This window comes from Trachurus trachurus (assembly GCF_905171665.1).
Source record: "Trachurus trachurus genome assembly, chromosome: 15".
Taxonomy (NCBI): Eukaryota; Metazoa; Chordata; class Actinopteri; order Carangiformes; family Carangidae; genus Trachurus; species Trachurus trachurus.
This window is the reverse complement of record NC_139906.1, coordinates 26,612,712-26,632,340: the sequence shown is the minus strand read 5'-3', so window position 1 is coordinate 26,632,340 and position 19,629 is coordinate 26,612,712. Positions and strand designations below refer to the sequence as shown.

General features: G+C 41.3%; 1 protein-coding gene across 3 annotated transcripts in view; it reads right to left on the bottom strand.

Annotated features, from left to right (window-relative positions):
• The window catches only part of gbf1 (golgi brefeldin A resistant guanine nucleotide exchange factor 1), a 93,327-nt gene that overhangs the window by 8,576 nt on the left and 65,122 nt on the right, over positions 1 to 19,629 (bottom strand). For all 3 annotated transcript variants that reach the window (XM_083988598.1, XM_083988600.1, XM_083988599.1), the window contains exons 15-32: positions 18,685 to 18,877; positions 18,338 to 18,472; positions 18,161 to 18,249; positions 17,861 to 18,063; positions 17,537 to 17,660; positions 15,470 to 15,595; positions 10,755 to 10,837; positions 9,455 to 9,691; positions 8,961 to 9,054; positions 6,467 to 6,643; positions 6,226 to 6,290; positions 4,805 to 4,928; positions 4,202 to 4,273; positions 4,004 to 4,098; positions 3,765 to 3,918; positions 2,781 to 3,006; positions 2,064 to 2,221; positions 1,726 to 1,975 (exon numbers count right to left, since the gene is read on the bottom strand). In XM_083988598.1, the coding sequence (XP_083844724.1) occupies positions 1,726 to 1,975; positions 2,064 to 2,221; positions 2,781 to 3,006; positions 3,765 to 3,918; positions 4,004 to 4,098; positions 4,202 to 4,273; positions 4,805 to 4,928; positions 6,226 to 6,290; positions 6,467 to 6,643; positions 8,961 to 9,054; positions 9,455 to 9,691; positions 10,755 to 10,837; positions 15,470 to 15,595; positions 17,537 to 17,660; positions 17,861 to 18,063; positions 18,161 to 18,249; positions 18,338 to 18,472; positions 18,685 to 18,877 (2,605 nt within the window). The remainder of the gene's footprint in view (positions 1 to 1,725; positions 1,976 to 2,063; positions 2,222 to 2,780; positions 3,007 to 3,764; positions 3,919 to 4,003; positions 4,099 to 4,201; positions 4,274 to 4,804; positions 4,929 to 6,225; positions 6,291 to 6,466; positions 6,644 to 8,960; positions 9,055 to 9,454; positions 9,692 to 10,754; positions 10,838 to 15,469; positions 15,596 to 17,536; positions 17,661 to 17,860; positions 18,064 to 18,160; positions 18,250 to 18,337; positions 18,473 to 18,684; positions 18,878 to 19,629) is intronic.

Sequence of the window (19,629 nt, the reverse complement as noted above, 5' to 3'; positions counted from 1 at the left end):
AATACTCAGGACTGATTTAACAGGAGCCAAAATGCCAGATGTGTTTCCTGTGGAGCGATTACTTACACACACAGGTTTGTAAATGTATTAAAGTTATTCGTGGCTACTTCAGATGAGGGAGAAATTGTGGATATCTCAGTGCAGAGAGAATCTATCACTGTGTGCTGTGCCTCCACTGCCTCCTGCTGTGCCATCCATGTGTCACTTCTCCTCTGGGAAACACACAACACTCCACTCAGAGAAAGTCACTGGGACTCCTCGTCTATCTTCATCCACTGATCTCACATTACCCACGATGACGGACAGAATATTTGCTCTCCTCCCACCAGCCTCTGTCGTCCTGACCCTGCTCTCTGCCCACTCCTTTCTCCTTCTGTTCTGCTGCTGGTCCCTAGTCAATGTGACCTTTGAGTTGCTATGCAACAGAAGTGTCACTGAGTGGTGGCATTCAGAAAGGTGCTGGAATCGAAGTATGACTAACGAGGAACAAGCAAGAGCAAGTGCAACCGGCTCCATGCACGGTCTGCACGTGTGCACACAGTTCCTCAGCATGTGGAACTTCTAAAGAATAAAAGTATTGAAAAGGTTTTGAATTATTTAACATTTTAGTGGGATTGCATAGACACAAGGCTGTTCTTTTGTTTCTTTTGTTATTGTGACATATGTGGTCTATATGATAAAGGATCCAATAATAAGCACTAGTAGTGTGGAGGATTCATTCACATAACACTGTCATAGCCATGACATGACACCTGTCATAAACAACAATCAATACTTATGACAGGTGTCGTTAAGTGTCATTTGTCACTTTTGATGTAAAGTTGACATTGTTCGAGATGTCTTTGTTATGACAACTTGACATAAACCAAGACAACATAACCTGTCATAAACATGTCATAGCAGACCTAATTGTCAAACTTAAAATAAACAAAACAAAAAAAAACATTTAGTTTAGCTAACCATGTCAAACAATATCAACTTTGCATCAAAACAAAAAAATAACTGATCAAATGACACTTAACGACAACTGTCGAAAGTGTTCATTGATGTATATGACAGGTGTCATGTCATGGTTATGACAGTGTAAAAGCAGAAGTAAGAGGAATGTTTGTGTTAATATAAGTCTTAAATAGTTATATCTTCCGACAGCAATAGTATAGTATATACAGTATAGTGTTTGGTCTGAAACACGGGTCTGTCAGTCACTCTGCTCTGCTGTAAGCCGAGGAGAAAACTTTATTGTATCCTACAACCTTTATCCAATGAGGAGAGAGAACGGCATAAAGGGGCAGTCCTCTCTGTGTGTGCAGCCAAGGGATGCGCGTGAATGTGGTGACGTAGGGACGAGGGCGGGGACTGCTAACTCCATCGACTGACAGGAAGTTAGCCAAAATGACCGGATCACTTACTTCTGCTTTAAGTCAGTCTTATGAACACAGATTCAAATAAAGTGTTTCCAAACACTCTCCTGTAGAGTTAGTGACTACAGCTCACTGCACTTTGTTATATATATATAGAATATATTATATTCTTATACGTACTGTTGTCTTGGGCTGATAACTTATGGACCAAACACCAAAGCAAATTCCTCATGCCTGTATCACTAAGTTGTGTAACTACTCTGCAATAAATGTGATTCTGGTTCTGATACATCTTTTCAGTCAGTACTTGTTCACTTCATCACAGTCTGAGAAGAACTCAGCTCCTTGTGTTTCAGTGTCTCACCTCCGTTGAGGCTGGCCTCCACAAACACTCGTATGGCTCTGACACACAGCTCAAAGTTGTCAGGGGTGACGTGCGCGGCATCCCGGACGATGAAAGACAGCGTCTCCACACATTTAATGAGAGACTTTGTGTCGTGGTGGCCCAGGTCCTGACCCAGGGTCAGACTGTACTGGTTGACCAGAGGATGGTTCAGCTGAGCTTTGGAGCTCAACAGAGCCGTCTTATTCATGTCCAGGTCATCTTTCCCAACCTGGAAGAAAAGAAAAAATCTGAATTTGATCAACTGTGCAGCCTTTTATATGACATCCATTACTGTATGTGTGAGTGTGAATGCTGACCATGAGCCATTCACTGGTTGCTACATCCACATCAGTGGCGGAGCGAGTGATCCTGGTCTTGTTGTGCTCGGTGTAGACCTCTGTGTCAGACGTGTAGCCCCGGTCTAAACTCAGTTCACTGGGATGATGAGACGTCAGCTCGCTGTCTGACTGGGCACCTGCACATATACAACAGACAAGATGCATTTTAACTATGCACAATATAATGAATAATGAGCAGCTATCAGGAATTCATCCCATTATTCGCTTTACTGCCAGGAACTAGACGATTTTCAGAGTTGATCACGGGAAGATGTTGTTCTTGATCCTACATCAGTTTTTTAAATCCATTAAAATGACATGAAAAAAACATGTCAGACTACATGGCTGTCTTTGTCTCACCTCTTTTTCCCCCTTTATTATTCTCTTTTTTTTTACCATGACCTTTTTTTTATTATTTCTTTTGATGTTTTTCACTACAAATTGCATACATTTTGTAGGAATGCTCCAATGGCTAAAAAAGATGTGTAATGGAACATGAACTAACGACTTGTGCAATCCTGCAATAAAGTATAAAAAATAGAAAATGTATGAAACATGCTAAATCAAAAAACAAAACACATTCATGTCAACACTGACTACAAAGTGCTCATCAGTGTAAAATCCTTCAGCTATCACAGTTGCCAGTGGTTAGTGGATGTCAGACACAAACTGGTGATGCAGAGAGAAACGTCTGACCTGTGTCGTTGTCGGGGGCGGTGGAGGCCAGCTGGAAGGAAGCGGGAGGTTTGACTCCAGCTCCGATGCACTCCAGCAGGGAGAAGAGCGTGTGCCAGTCGTCCGTGCAGTGGATGTTGGCTGCGTTGGTCTTGAGCAGCTCATGGAGGCCGTAGGCCACCTCCCTGCTGACCCGGGACAACACATGAGGCTTCATCATCAGCAGGAGACGCAGGGAGAGGAGGACCTGTGGGTGTGCAGGGAGAATAGGTTTAATCTCACATGTATTCTTCAGTTCAATTCAAATCTTTATTGTCATAGAGAGAGTACAGGTCTGTGGTTGTTTACATAAAGATGAAGGGGTTTCTAGGGTGAAGTCTGCACTCTTTTTACCATACATATCTGCTCCAGTTAGAGTCGCACTTCATTTCTGTTGTCTGGTCTTATTTGAATGGGAAAATGTGAAGAGGTCTGGGTGAAATCAAAATGAGCCAAAAACAGTTGTATTTGGATGGAGTGTATAACCATTATGACACAGGCTATTAGTGAAATATAAGACGTCAAATTCCGCCTGGACATATCCGTGATAATAAAACATGAAAAATTACTCAGGTTCACTTTTTTTTAGCATCTACATTTACACAGTTACTCATTAGATGTTACTTTACTTATTCTTAGATTCAATGGGCTACTATCCCATGATTCAATACTCTAAATCTACTCTAAATTCTAAATAATGTGGTTTTTTTTTTAGTTCGTGCTTGCGCACTACATTAGCTCACATCCTGTGCATCTACTGGGGGCTAAGCCCCCCCTGTCCTTAAAACCTAGTGACGCCCCTGGACCCTGCTGTGCCTTTTACTGCTGTTTGTGTGTTTGTTCTTTTTAACATCTATTCTAAATAGCGCTGCATTTGAGAGTATCAACCTCACTTTCATTGTTCTTGTGCAATGACAGTGTAGATTTACTGATTCAGATGATTCTACTGCGATTTGTTTGGTGTACCTGAGAGCTGATGTCCTCCCGTCGTAACAAGCGGATTGCGAGTCTCAGGAGTCCCACCACGGCCCTCTCCACCAAGAAGCAGCTCTCGTTGGCGTGGACGCAAAGGTGGCACAGGTGGTCACGCACCGTCTGCCACACACAGGACACACGATCCCTACACACAAACAGAGGATCATCTGTGTGTTAAACATGTGCTGTGAAGAAACAGTGTTATTGTGTTAGTGATGACGGTGTCCTACCGGTTCTCTAGAACGATACGCAGCAACATCTCTAAGCAGAAGGCAGCATCCTCTTCATCATAAGTCTCTTCATCTGGGGTGACTGATATCAGAGCCTGAGGAGGAGTGGGGGTTGAATTGTTCTCGTTATGACTGAACCATGACACAATATTCTATATGGACATACAGTATGTAACACCTGTAAGAATAAAATAATACCTTCATCAGCTCCTGTAGTGACTCCAGTTGTAAGAATTTACTCTCTGTGATCAGCTTCTCTGGATCACATTGCTGTGAAGAAACACACGAGAGACTTCAAACTTTTGAACTTTCAAACAATTTTGAAAACTTTTACAAACAATATGTGATTTGTCATCATGAAGGGTTATTGTCCATAGTTTAATACACAAAATTTTTTTGTTGTATTTTAAAGTATTGTAAAGATCCATGGCTTCCTAATAATTAGCCATTTAAAACATGTTACAGAAAGAATACAATTCAGCATATATACCATATATTTCTACTAAATTACTATTGTTAAGTGCTATATAATACACTTATTAATAGTAGTAGTAGTGCTATACTACTATAGTAAATGAGTGGTGAATGAATTTTTATTTGGTTTAAATCACACAGTTAACACAAAGAATCTTTAGAATAAAAACAACTGTCTTCACAGACATGAGTCACAGGACAGACTTGTCTTGTGGAGATGTTCATTCTGTCTATCATGAAGATGTTGTAAACTATATATTTCCAAACATCGGTCAAAGGTGCTTCAGACTGAGACACACAAAACAAGAGCATTCAGCTGTTGAGTACCTTTATGCAGAGGATGGCAGCCTGCTTGGCCTCCTGGTTTTCTGTGGACGGGCCTCTGAGTCCTGACTGCTCGGCTCCGCTCAGCGTCAGCCAGTTAACGAAACTCAGCACAGCAGACTCTCCACTATCAAGCAACAAAGTGATGAATGAGAAAAATGCAATTTTCCTCCTTCTAGTAAACAGCTCTGTTCTTCTAAGAATTCAATAGTGGGTGTGCCTGTCTACAACTGCGATAACTTTACAAAATATTCTTATTATACAGCGGGGAAATAAGTATTGAACGCGCCAACAGTCCTGCATGGTGAGAGTGCATAGAGGCTATTGGTTGAGTGCATTACTCATTGTTTAGCTGCTGGTTCCAGGTCAGTTTAAAGCTCTCTGTGAGTGCTCCTTGGCTCTTTGACAACTCTTCTGACTTTTCTTTTGACTCTGTCAGTATTATTGCAGCAGCACCTGGTCATGGTTGGATTATGGTGAAATTATGTTCTTTTCACTACCGGCCCCAACGGTGCATTCAGGGGTTTAGAATCACGTCAGTAACCAACGGCATCAATATAAGGTTGTGAAGGTCTTGAGACAGAGAGCTCTTTGCTTTGACCCATCATCAGATGCTTCTTGTGTGACACCTTGGTGATAGAAACCGTTTCATCAGCATCAATCAGGACTAAAGCAGCTGATCAATGAGCACTGACAGGAGACAGGAGGACAGATTCCAGCTGCTTTCTTGTCTTTCATTCCTTTCTACACCTCCTCCTTTTCTTTTCTTCATGTGTTCTATATTTATTGTGTCACTTATTAATAAACATAACTTCATTTATGGACTAGGGATGTTATGATTACTTGTTTTCACAATTAATCGTGGTATTAAACACTACAATTAATTAATCGTAAAGATTCCTAAATAATGTTACTTTCCAAAAAAGATAATGTTGGAACCATATCGGCAGATGTGCAGTTGGTAGGAATTTGGATATTAGCGTGTCATTTGTAATTAAAAAAGCAAAACAAAATAAAGATTAAAATAAACTTAAACATTTGGTATAGATGACAATTTATGACCTGAATATTTCAAACACTTCCCCTGGGGGAATTATATTTGGTCCTATATTAATAGATACTGGAAATATTAAACAATGATATATTTGATCATTTTACACATAGTGTTGTGAAAATAATTAATGCATAATAATTGTGATTATCGTAACCAAAATTTATAATCGTGACATCCCTTTTATGGACAGATATGTTTTGAATACTTTGTATGTGTGGATTACTTTGGTTGTTACCGACTTCCTGTGAAAATGTCACGTCAATGGCCCCATTAGAGATATATTTACTGAGAAAAATGTTGATGAATTCAATACTTATTTACCCCCGCTGTTGTTTCATAACTTATTCTTGTGTGTGGGGTGAGTTCGTACCGGTTTGAAGGCAGTTCCTCTCTTTGAAGAGAAATTTTCCCGTTTGGCTCCACGAAATCCTCCACCTGTCAGAACACAGTGTGAGCGCTGACCAGCAGGTGGCAGGACAATATAGAAAATGCACTTGTCTTTGAGACAGAAACTACAACAGAGACTGTAACCGCGGCGATAACCACAGCGCCGTCACCGAGCGCTGACTGAATGGAAAATAGTATTTAGAGTTTAGACGCCGAGTCCTAACCTCCACCATGGCTTTGGGCAGCAGCTCAGCTCTGAACAGCTGCAGCATGGAGTCCATGATGTTCTTCCAGCCCTCCCTCAGGATGTTGCCGTGCCGATGGGCGAGGTCAAACACTGTCTTGGCTGCTGTCTGCGCCTTACTGTTGCTGCCAAATACTGTAGGAAGGTTTTCAACAGACTGCAAGAGGAGAGGACACAGAAAACATTCTTACACAGTTACACATCTTTACCAGGAAACACAAGGGCACTGGCATCGTTTTTTTATACTCTGAAATCACCTTCCCTGTTTCTACTTGGCACAGGGAAATAGAAAAACTACACCAGGCTTCACCGATACAGATTCAAATTAATACTGTTGAGCTTCAATGCCCCCAAGATGGTGACCACATTTTTGACTGAACACAGTTCCACAGAATCCTTTACCTCCTCACACCTGGGCATCAAACCCAAGGACCAAACTATGGCTGCCCCCAAACAGAGATTTTTTTGGTCGACCAGTAGTTGTCATTTAAGAACATTAGTTGACTAATTGTTGAAGAAAATGCTATATATATATATACACAGTATAGTGGGGAAAATAAGGATTTAATCCTGCGGATTTTGTAAATTTGCTCCCCCACAAAAAAATGGACGGTCTACAGATTTTATGGTAAGTTTATTTTAACAGGAGACAGAATATCAACAAAACAGACAGAAATAATCTCGCCATCTAAAGGTTATAAACTAATTTACATTTGATCATGTAAAATATGAGCAAAAATCAGCAGGTGATCAAATACTACTCTCTCCACTGTATATACATTGGAAAGCAACAGGTCAGTTTGAATTCCAGGGTTGTTTAGTAATATTGTTAACAGTTTGCTACATTACAGAGAAATATAAAAAGCAATAATATCTCAAAATGATCCCAGATTTTAGATTTCTTGCCCAACATGATATTAATAGTTAACTGTCTAACAGGCGCTGTGTCGCAGGGACCTGCTGTGTTATTGTTGCAATTTTAAGAATGGAGAAGGAGAGAAGGATTATACAAAAACATGTTTCTAAAAAAATAAGAGAATGAGGAAAAGTAGGTTGGAATATTATTTTGACTACATAGGGTTAGGTGATTATAAAAACTGAGAGTGAGTCTGTTGACTTTGTTCGCTTGTATTCGGTTTATTTTGTTTTACTTTGAATATGGAATGATGGAGTAGTGATTAAGGGGTGGGAACTGAAAAGCTCGGCTCCTTTTCGAGTATTCTTTGTTTACTGATTTAAATATTGGACTTGTTCTTTGGGACACTACTGTATAACGTGTTACTTATTGTATGTCTTTTTTTCTCTCTTTTTAATATGTTTGAAATAAAGGATAGTCAAAATTTAGGTCGACTACAGACTTCCTGGTCGACTAACGCCTGGTCGACTCTTTGGGGGCAGCCCTCGACCAAACAGCCAGCTACTACTGGTCAGTGTGTGAAACGTGACCCTGGATGTCAGCAGCATCAACACACCACCATCTGTGCCCCTTTGTTCCTCTCCCTGCTGGAGCGGTAGCACCAGGATAGCACCGGCACTACCAGGAATAGCTTTTTGCCTAAGATTAGTCAAGAGTGAACAAGTTTAATTTAGAGGCGGTGGGGTAGACACTGAGTCTGCCAGTGACAGGGGCCACAGAGAAGAGCTGGCACTGACAACAGTTCACACCAGCCACCTCCTCACACACACACACACACACACACACAGAGGCCATAGAGCCCGACTGACTTGTACCCACTGTGATGAAGCTGCACACACCTGCAGCTCACTGGACTTTACAAAGCAACACGCAGGAACCTGTGTGTTTCTATGGGGTAGTTACATTACTGTAACTGGGCCTGGGCACAGGACTGGAGGATCTCTGCTTAAAGTAACTGAGCTCCTTATTGTTTGTTTGTTTGATTTACCACACCATAACCTGACCAAGTCCAGTGCTAACCTCTCTTTGACCTTTGCCCCACATGAACTCGTCTTAAATAAAGAAACACAGCAGTGGCCCTCTGTGAGTCCTCCATATTATCTGAAGTTTCCCTTTGTAAGAAAATGTAGAGCCAACTGAGTCACTAGTTTGAGTAGTGTCTGGTTTTTCTAGATTGACTTCTTGTTATTGATAATATGTACATTGGGGGATATGCTGGTGATGGTTCTATTTTTTGATGTTAGGGTGTTGCTGCAGCATATTGTGTTAATTATTTGAACTCTACTCAGTCAATAAGAGAAATTAATCATATTTCTTACTCTATCTTGCCATTTCAACTATTCCACTATAACTAAATTAAAAAAATGAAATCACTTCATTCTAACTCAAACTTGGCCAGTGAACTGTGTTCACCAATGTGTCTCTGAGGACAAGGCCCTGTCCTTCAGTTCTTTTTTTGTATTTAACAGTGAAAAACATTAAACTAAAATCTGATCTCTGCTCTTTACATTGAGTGAAGTGGTAAAATCAGTTGGAGTACATTAGCATATGAACCCACCTCGCTGCTCAGAGTGGTGAACTTGCAGAGGGAGATGATCAAGTTGTCGAAAACGTGAGTGAAGTTATAGTGAGCTGCGATCATCGCACATTTCCTGCAAAGACAGAAACACATCACATCATGTGTGAATACTTAGGTCACTGATATCAGTTTTTCTTTTTAAACAGATTTGCAAAACATTCTGAAATAAATTCCCTTTTTACTTCATGATGAGGGATGGAGAGTAGACAGAGCACAGAACACAGAACTGCAACATGATGACATGTTTGAATGACTAGTAAGAAGATGGATTGCATTCCATTTTACATAAACTCAATCTCATGATAGAAACCAGTGGTTTAAACACAACTCCAGCCCTCCAGAAACTCCTGTGTTTGATCACATTCCTGTAGTTGTTATTTTTCAGTGTTTCTCTGAGGGTTGTTTTCCTGAGCCTGGCGGTTCTTTGTTTCCTCGTCCTCTCTGTTCCACTGACTCTGTTAGAGCTGACGTACCTGAAGCCAGTAATGGCCTTCTGGATGATGCTGTCATCCAAGCTCTTGTCAAAGACGTAGGACAGAGCAGCGATGGTGGGACCCCAGGTCATGGTGAACAGGTCGTGGTCGTAGCTGCCTGGTGGGAGGTGCAGGAAGACACCTTCAGGTGTGGCGCCGCGGTGGAGCAACACACTCCACACGTAGTTCTCCTTCACCAACCCTGTCTGCTCATCTGGCATCACAATCTCTTCATTCCTGATGAGAGGAAAAGCAACAGCTCAGTAATATATACATATGTATGTATGAATGAATCGTTTTTTTCAGTCATACAACATAACAATACACCCGTTCATTTCACACAATAAAATTCACAGTGACCAAAAAAGGAAAAGGCTGAAGCCCAGGGCCGTTTAAAGCCTATCCTATTCAATCCATAAAATAAATAACCCAGAATATCATCAATGCAAAACAAAGACAACAAGAGTTAAACTCATCAATAAGATTATTCCATAGTTTGACTCCCAAAACTGAAACACATCTGTATTTTACATTGGTTCTCACTTTACACATTTCAAAGATACATAACCCTCTTAAATTATAATTTCCTTCTCTTAATTTAAATAATTGAAGAATACAAACAGGTGTATATGTATGTGAATTAGATCTTCTGTAAAGTCTTTGAGTCAAATCCTATGATTGGATTATTAGAGGCAGCTTTGACTTTGACATAAAAAAAACCATTGGAATATAAATCAACAAAACATTTTCATTATTTTTTTTTATTTCACATTTTATTATCGTAGCCAACGTATGAAAGTAATAAATGTTGCTGCTGTAAAAGAGCAGAACTTACTTTGAACTTAGATTCAAGGTTTTTCAGAACAATCTGATTTCAATTCCTAGGGTTCACATTTGCCTGTAAGCCTCTGTTGTTTTATTCTATTCCTCAAACGTATCAATCACTTCATAAATAAACAGTGTCAATGTGAGGTCTTGTAAATCAGACAATAACATTGTATAATAACCACCATTACTTGAAAAGAAAACCTGCATATGGTCCATCTGAATTCTATTTCTTAGACAATGCTTCCATCCTCAGAGAAAACGGGTTGAATTTCAGTGTTGGACAGATATGACTCAAAGATTCACAACCTGAATATTCACGATACCTCACTGGGCATCCAGAGTCACTGGTAGAGACACGGTCTGTTTGCTGTTTGCTTGACTGATCTTTTGTAGTTGATGATTTGTATACTGGTGGGTGTTTGTGCTATCTATCTACTCAAAATGTCTTCTGATGGTAATGTCAGCAGCTTACTTGATAGCATTGTAGATGTCCTCCAACATGTCCTGATCGAAATCTTTGTTTCCATTTACTCCCTTCAGGTTTTTCTTGAATTGCTGTTCAAAGACAGAAACAAGAGAATTTAATGGAATAATCAACTTTTTGAGCAAACTTCTGATTTCATCTGACACGTCAGTCAGTATCAACATTTAGCTGAGGTCAGCCACTGTCATCCAGTGCCTCTAACCGAGCATCAAAACATCAATTAAAAAGGACCTGGGTGGAAACACACTTGTTATCTGTCACCTAATACACTTTGGGTAAAGCTTTGGGAAAACAGGGATTAGTGCCAAGATCCTCCTGTAAATAAACATAACCTCCCAGAGATGAGTGATAGCCCCAAGCCAAGGCTTTAGGCCTCGATGTGTCCCACTGGCAAATATGAAGAGGAGAGAAAGGAGCAGAGGAAACATAGGCAGACAAAGCTGGAGGCCACAGAGCATTTCAAAACCCCACGACCAATACACATACAGTGGTGAACAATATGAATATGCATTACTTAACCAGCTGATAGGTAAATGAAATGCTCAGTTCCACTTTTATTGGACCTCTCCAAACCAGCTGTATGTTTGAAGGTCCATAAACTTTGCTTTCATTATCATTATTACTTTGGGCATTTTGCTTTATTAAGTAGGACACTGGAGTGAGACAGGTAAGTCAGGGAGGAGGAGGAGGGGGTCAACACACAGCTGAAGCCACACACCAGATTTGAAACTACTGCTCACACACCAAACTGCATTTATGATGATGTATGACTCAGTTTTAAAAAAAAATACATTTTCCAATTCATTTTGATCTTCATTTGAAAAATGAGTAAGTTATTTCCTTTCTCCCCTGTTAGTCTCTAGTGAGACCAACAAGACCAGATCACAGATCTCACGCTGCTGTTTACATTTGGTTGTGTCCAGTCACTGCTCAAACGAACACATTGATTACAGAAGCTATTTGAATTATCACCCATGACTGTACTGTAGAGTTGCACTGTTTACTTCTGGAGTGGGTCATGTTAAATAAATGTGCATTACTGTAGTATAACAGTTTTTGGGTGAAGTTTTAAAGGTCCAGTGTGTAAAATGGGGGAAAAGATTCAGATTCTAGATTGCAGCATTGCTCGCTCGACTCACCCCTCCTGTTGGCAAAGTGGTTTGTTTATTTATGAACACGAAACTTGCGAAATGCGCTGATTGGATTTTCCTTTCAGCCGTACAAACATGGCGATGCAAGATGGCGACTTTTGCAATATGTATTAAGAATTATAAGGCTACGAAAACCAAACAAATTTTTATTTTATAGCGATTATACACTTATACAAATATATTCACGGGTTGTGATTTTGCCAATAAACCTTGACAAATATTACACACTGCACCTTTAATGTAAATATTAATATTTTCAGTAATACACCAGGTTAGTGAGTTCCATCTTTGTACAATTTGCAGCATTAGTTCTATGGAAATCTCTCTCATAACCAAGCAAAAAAACAAACAAACCCTGAAATATCTCTAAATGAATCAATTGAATTGGTAAATCAGTAGCGATACCCAGCCCTGGTGACTGAAATAATATTCTACACAATTCACACTTCTCCTGATTCGCTCATCTATGAGTGAGACAGAGACAGACAAAGTGCTTGCTATTGTTTGTCAATGAGAGCAGTCGACCCACAATCTGTTCAAAGCTGCCCCTGAGACTCTGTTTAGTCTTCATCCCCTGTCAATCAAAGACAGAAAAAACAGAGACGGTAGAAGAGAGCAGAGACAGAGACAGAGTGAGAGAGACCCTTCCCCCTCCCCAGACCCGTTGTCGTCTGTTTAGGATGACTCAACCTCTCAGATGGACCACCACTGGCTACAGCTGTTGGCTGTCGGATTTCTGAGCCACCGGGCAGCAACCGTGCAAATTCTAGCACTCACAGGGGAATGTCATACTATCTGACACAAATGGAGGCATGTCCCAGGGAAAAAAATGGATGCATGACTACAGCGCATTTTTTCCCCCCTTTGCAGAATTACAGAGAACAACAAGCACATAAAAAAAACGAAAAGCACATTTGTAATGCAGTTATTGAAAGTTGAGATTCAGGATTTTGGTGCATGTTGTTTTTTGGAGACAGGCGCATAGAAATGTTCAGCTTTTACTGAATGACAAGACATTTCAGAAGCACACTCTCATTTCTGTCTGACCACAAGCAGATAGTTCACTGCAACTTGGTGAATAGTGGCACGTTTTAAACTCTTTTTGTTTTTTGTTATACACAGCATACCACAAACTTTAATGTAGTTTATTAGGATTTTATGAGATAGACTAACACAAAGTAGCGCATCATTGTGAAGAGGAAGGAAAATGATACATGGTGTTCAAGATTTTTTACAAATAAAAATCGGAAAAGTGGCGTGCATATGTATTCACCCTGAGTCAACACTTTGTTGAACCTTTCACTGCAGTTACAGCTGCAAGTCTTTTGGGGTTTGTCTCTAGCAGCTTTGCACATCTACAGCTGCAGTTTCTGCCCGTTCTTCTTTACAAAACAGCTCCAGTCCAGTCAGGTTGGGTGGAGAGAGTCTGTGAACAGCAGTTTTCAAGTCTTGCCACAGATTCTCAGTAGGATTCAGGTCTGGACTTTGACTGGGTCGTTCTAACACATGGATATGCTTTGATGTAAACCAGTCCATTGTAGCTGTGGCTGGATGTTTAGGATGGTTGTCCTGCTGGAAGGTGAACTTCTGTCCCAGTCTCAGTCTTTTTCTGCCTCCAACAGCTTTTCCACCAGGATTGTCCTGGATTTAGCTCCATCCATCTTCCATCAACTCTGATCAGCTTCCCTGTCCCTGCTGAAGAAAAGCCTCAGCACAGCCTGATGCTGCCACCTCCATGTTTCATGGTGGGGACGGTGTGTTCAGGTTCATGTGCAGTGTTAGGTTTCCGCCACACATAGTGTTTTGCATGTAGCCAAAAAGTTCAATTTTGGTCTTTGACTTGTACAAAAATCTCGAACACCATTTATCATTTTCCTTCCACTTCACAATGATGCACTACGTTGTGTTGGTCTATCACATAAAATCCCAATAAAATACTTTTAATTTTGTGGTTGTAACGAGACAAAATGTGTAAAACTTCAAGGGGGATGAATACTTATGCAAGGTATTGTACATATAGTCTAGATATGGTAGGCAGCAAAGAAGGACTCTGCTTGGCTGAGTGTAGCTGCTGGTAGTTACCACCCTACCCACATGTCTTCTTGTCCTCTCCTGCTCTGAGCCAAATTACTTGAGTCCATTCTGGCCTATAGTTGTCTCAGGGGCGTGACCCACAGAGACTGGTGTGTTGATGCCACAGGGAGCAGAGTGTGTTGTCATCACAGAGCCTTATGGCGCTTTTCCACTACACAGTCACGGCTCGGCACAGCTCGGTTTAGGTGTTTTTCCATTACAACCGAGTTCTTCATAGATCCTCCTCATACCACGGCGGGTACGGCCACGTCGACTCTCTCTTTCTTTTTTCTCTCCTCTCGTCTGCTCCAAACTCACTCGTCTGCACCTCGATCATGGACCACAGTGTGGTTTTCCTCACAACAGACATTTAACTCCCATGAAAGAATAACAACAGTCTCATACAGATCGCTGTTGTCGGTGTGTTTTTAAAATTAGCAGGTTTGATTCTCGTGTCAGAACGGAGTGGTGATGACGCTCTGGCCAATCAGTGAAAGGCAGTCGGCGGACGTCATGTTTTAGAATTGCTTAGTCTCGCTTGGAACCCAGGCTGAGGGTTCCAAGGTTTACGCCACACTGGGCTGAGGCGTTACCAAAAAAGCTAGTGGAAAAGCGCCATTAGATTCTTTAACACAGCCCAGTGCTTAAAGGTACATTGTGTAGGAATTACTCCCATCTAGCGTTGCGGTTGTATATCGCAGGAACTCAGTCGTATTTTTCATGCTGCATTCACATGAATTTGGGCAGACGGCAGACGGACGACAGCCGCTGCAGGTAACGGCATAAACAAGCCTCTATGTAAACAAGTGGTCCGTCAGCACGAGGCAAAACAATACACGTGACAATATGTTGTCATGGCGATGTGGTATTGTTTACCTGACCCACGTTTTACCGGCTTTCGCTCGACTTCTGTGACTAAAATTACATCTGGTTTGTTACCTACGGCCGTCTGCCCAACTGCAGGTGAATGCAGCATCAGTGTAACGCTCCATTCCTCCTCACTGCGTTACCGCGGTGACTTTTCACAGACGCCACCTCAACCTGAGCCGACAGCTCCGGTGTCTCCTCTGAGTTTCCGTGGTTTCCTACCGTCACGCTGCCACTGAACGTAAAAACATGGCGACACCACATGGCAGCCAGCACTGAGCTTACCCGCTCCATGGAGATATGAATGATATGAACGGCTCATTCAGAGCTGAAAGGAACACTTCAGTTTGTTGATGGGGATGATAATGAAAAACAGACTTTTGAACGAAATAATCGATTTTCGTGAATAGATAACAGGAGAAGTTACACAATGTCCCTTTAAGTGATATGGATGTTATTTATTTTGGCATCTCAGTTTATTGAGATTGGGCAGTGATATTTCCAATCACCCTTTACATCCAAGAGCAGTGTGGCCAGCTTTAATATTGATTCTTTGTTGGTTTGAAAACAAAAACTCCATCATGTGTGTGCTTGTTCATGTGTGTCACTCACCTCCACGGTCATGGGAATGTTCTGCTTGCGGACGTTGTGGTTGTGCTGGTCGGTGTTAAGCATGATGACAGCGTAGGCCAGGGCGAAGCCTGCGTCGTTGGTCATGAAGGGAGAGCCGTTGACTTTCTGCAAACACACGACACACACGTGAACACGATACAACACGTAATAAACAGTCCATCATCTGAGGGTCAAAGCCACTTATCTCTGACCCAATCTGTTTATAGCATGTTCCACAACAGCTAACCTTGTATCCTGCTGATATTACACTGACCCCCCTGGAGTGGAAATCTCATTGACAGTGTCACTACCTAAAACTACTCATCGACACATTGAAGGCTACTGTCTGTGTGTGTGCGGTCAGCCTAAGAAAAGGCCTTTACTATGAATAGTTTCCAGGTCACACGGCGCCTCCGGCTATTTCGAGAAGTCAGATGTTCGCCCCCCTGTGGAGTTTGTCCTTTGTCCATCATTGTGGATGTGTGCGTCTGTGTTAACACTTATGTCGTTCCACTACTATAATCTCCAGGGTTAATCACGTGACCATGTCTGATCTATATTTTCACCAGCTGTAAATTAGCTGGATGAGCAAATAAAGGTTGGCACCAGGACACAGGCGGAGGGTGGGTACACTCCTGCTGTCTGACATATCATGTACACGCCAGTTAAACATAGTGACTGAGAAAGATATGATTTTTTTTAATTTTTTTTTTTACACATTCCAATGTTGTTTTGTGCTGAGGGATGATAATGCTCCTTCACACATTTTGGGTGAAGGAGCCGGTCACTGATGGAGAGGAGCTCTCTAGTCCAGTCAGGATGTCCCTCATGGGATGGGAGTCACTGTCCATCAGAGATGACAGCTTGGCCATCTAAATAAAGCTTTGATCTTGCTTTCAAAACTTTGTTCTTCTGGATTACTTTCAGTGGCAAAACAAAGTATGTGAACCCTTTGGAATTTCCTAGTTTTCTGCATTAATCTCTTTGCTTCCTATTGCAGGACTGAAGTTTGCCACTCCATGACACTAATGGGAAAATATTTTGTGTACTGATGAAACTAAGATTAAATTGTTTGTATTTTTTTAATGTATTTTATTTTTTGTTTTTGTCCGTATGGTGTAAAAATGGTTCAGCATAGCAGCATGTAAACATCATGTCAGAGGTGAAGTCTGGTGGAGGAGCATCATGGTTTGGGGCTCTGCTGCCTCAGGGCCTGGACAGTTTGACCTCATCCAGAGTTTATCAAGCTTCCTACAGGATAATGTCAGGGTGGCTCCACCAGCTGAAGCTCAGTAGAAGTTGTGTGATGCAGCAGGACAATGAACCTAAACATTGAGGTAAATCTACTATCTAGATCATCTAGAGTCGCTTCAACAAAAGAAACTCCACCTTTGGGAGCGGCCCAGTTAGAGACAGACCTGAATCCAACAGGGATGCTGTGGAATGAGCCATTCACACCAGACATCCTATAATAACATGGCTGAGCTGAAGCAGTTCTGTCAGGACCAACGGTCCAGAATTCATCCTGAGTGTTGATCAGTTGTGATCTGCAGCTACAGGAAACGTTTGGTTGAGCTTCAACCACGTATTAAATCCAAGGCTTCACTTACTTTTTCCACCTGCACTGTGAATGTTTAATGGAAATGTTCAATAAAGACATGAAATATTATAATTGTTTGTGTGCTTTTAGGTTAAGCACATTGTGTTTGTTTATACTTGTGACTTAGATGTCAGATCACATTAAATGGCCAGTTAATGCAGAAAACTAAGAAATTCCAAATGGATCACATAGTTTTTCTTGCCACTGTATTTATGGATTATCATCTGATTTCAGTCACTTTGAGTGTTAGGTGTGAGGTTTCATAGTAAAAACCCAGTCAAACCTCGAAGGGTTTCTGATGCTGAGATGCTACGGTTACAGAGTTCCTTCTCTAGAAGGCTCATACAGCTCAACTGTCACAGTGACCATTATAAAAAAAACATGCTGTGCCACTGAACCTGTGCTGTTTGAATCTAAATGTCAAAATGAGGCTGATGATTAGTGAGAGTGATGGCAGCGTCTCTTACATGCCAGGTGTCTGTAAAGGTTTCCAGGAGCCTATGGATGACGGGAGCCTCTCCGGGGAGCCTGAAGGCCTCCAGGTAGAGCCGCAGGGCCTCGTCGATACGCAGCCCCTGGAAGGTGAAGGTGCTGCACAAAACAACCACATTATGTAAGCATTTTTGCACTTTAATTATTATTAACACACCAGTGCATCATGGGAACCACAATGTAAATTGGAAAAGTAAATGTAAACTTTTGCATGATATTCCAAAGACATTCCAAAGTCAACTTCATGTTCTGTTCTGCTGCTTCAGGTGATGTCTAAAACAGTTGTAAATGAGGCTTACTTCACAAAGCTGTCTAGGAGCTCCATGTGTTTGCGATCGCTGATGTATTCTCCAATCATCTTTTTGTCCAGCCAGGGGTTTTCTCGGAGCCACTGGGCCACCTGGTTGTTGTTCATGGGGTTAGTGAGGAGGTTTTCATCCTGAAGGAACTGAATCCCCTTCTTGGGCTTCTGGTTAAACTGCTCTGTGCCTGTGAACAGCAACTGGACAAAAGACAAGAAAAGCGATTTGAAGGTTTAGCGGTAGGTTTTATAACTGGCTGTGGATGTGTAAAACGACAGGCTCATCAATGGCACTCACTTTTTTCTTTGTTCTAATGTCCATCAGTTCTTGGGAATCAGGCAAACATGACGAGAAACGCTGAGGTTTCTTCGGGCCTCTCTTCTCAGCTGGATAAAAGAATTAATATTTATATCACTTTCAACTTCTAGTTTCCATCCAGTGACAAAAAAACCCCAAAAAAAACAAAAGTCTCACCAGCGTCATTGTCCCCTTGATCCTGTCGACCCAGTTTCATCTTCTCTGCCATCAGATGTCCGCTGGTTGGTGGGCACACTGGGCTGTTCTCAGCTTGTGGAGGACTCATATTGTTGGTGCTGCCCAGTCTGTCTTCTGGAAACAGAAGGAAACATGTTACATTAAACACAATTATCAAGACCAATACAGGCGTTGTGATGCTTATATGTATATTTAGGTTTTAAAAAAAGAGTTATTATTAGTATTATAAGAAAGGGAAGGTAACATGTTTGAAAGAGACAGAGAACAAGAATTCTATTAGAAAAAAAAACTAGTGTCAAATTTTAAACAGTGTGGGTGTGGTTTACCAGCTGTAGTCTCTGTTGCACTCTTGGCCGGACCGTCTCCCTCTGCCACCAGTGTTTCTGACTGGTCGTGCTGAGCGGTGCTGTTGAGCACTTTGGCCTGGCAGTTGGCTTCAGTGCTGTTGATCACTGTGAGCAGAGCCTCCAGTGACAGGAGGTGGGTGGTGTAGAGCTGCCCTGACACTGGGAATGCATTCTGCAGCAAGAGAGAGAGAGAGGGGGGGTTGATTTATTAAGACCTGCAGATGACCTCAAGTTCTTAAATCAAACATAACTTCATTGGTGACATTTTAAAAAGGCATTAGATGAGAAGAAAAATGTAAATTGTTGGTTGTACTTCTACTACAGGCCTGTCTTTACAGATGCATCTCAATAAAGTAGAAAATGATGGAGGTCAGCATTCTGAACCAGACTCAGGAACCCAACCCTCTGCAGGTGTTTGGAGTTAATCAGCTGATTTGAGTGTGACATCATTAGGTTACAATAGTGAACTGTTTCACTATATTCTAATGTTTGAGATAGTGCGTTACTTATTAAAATAAATAAAGACATGAACTATTTCAGTCTGTGTGTAATGAATCTATATAATAATGTATATGAGTTTCACTATTTGAATTGAACTACTGTATTCAGGGCTAATTACTTACAGTGTCGTAAAAAAAATGTTTGCTCTAACTGTGGTTGACCGGAGTCCCAAAGCTTTAGAAATGTCTTTGTAACACTTTCCAGACTTATGTCAGTCAATGATTTGGTTTTTTCATATTTTTTTAATTTTTCTTTAGATCGCAGCATAATGTGTTCCTGTTTGAGATCTCTTGGCCTCCTTCACTTCACTCAAGCAGGGTCTATTGAAGTAATTTCTTGATTCAACAGGTCTGGCAGTGATCAGGTCTGGGTGTGGACAATGAAATTACTACTCTAAAAAAATTGGTGTATTACAGTTCATGA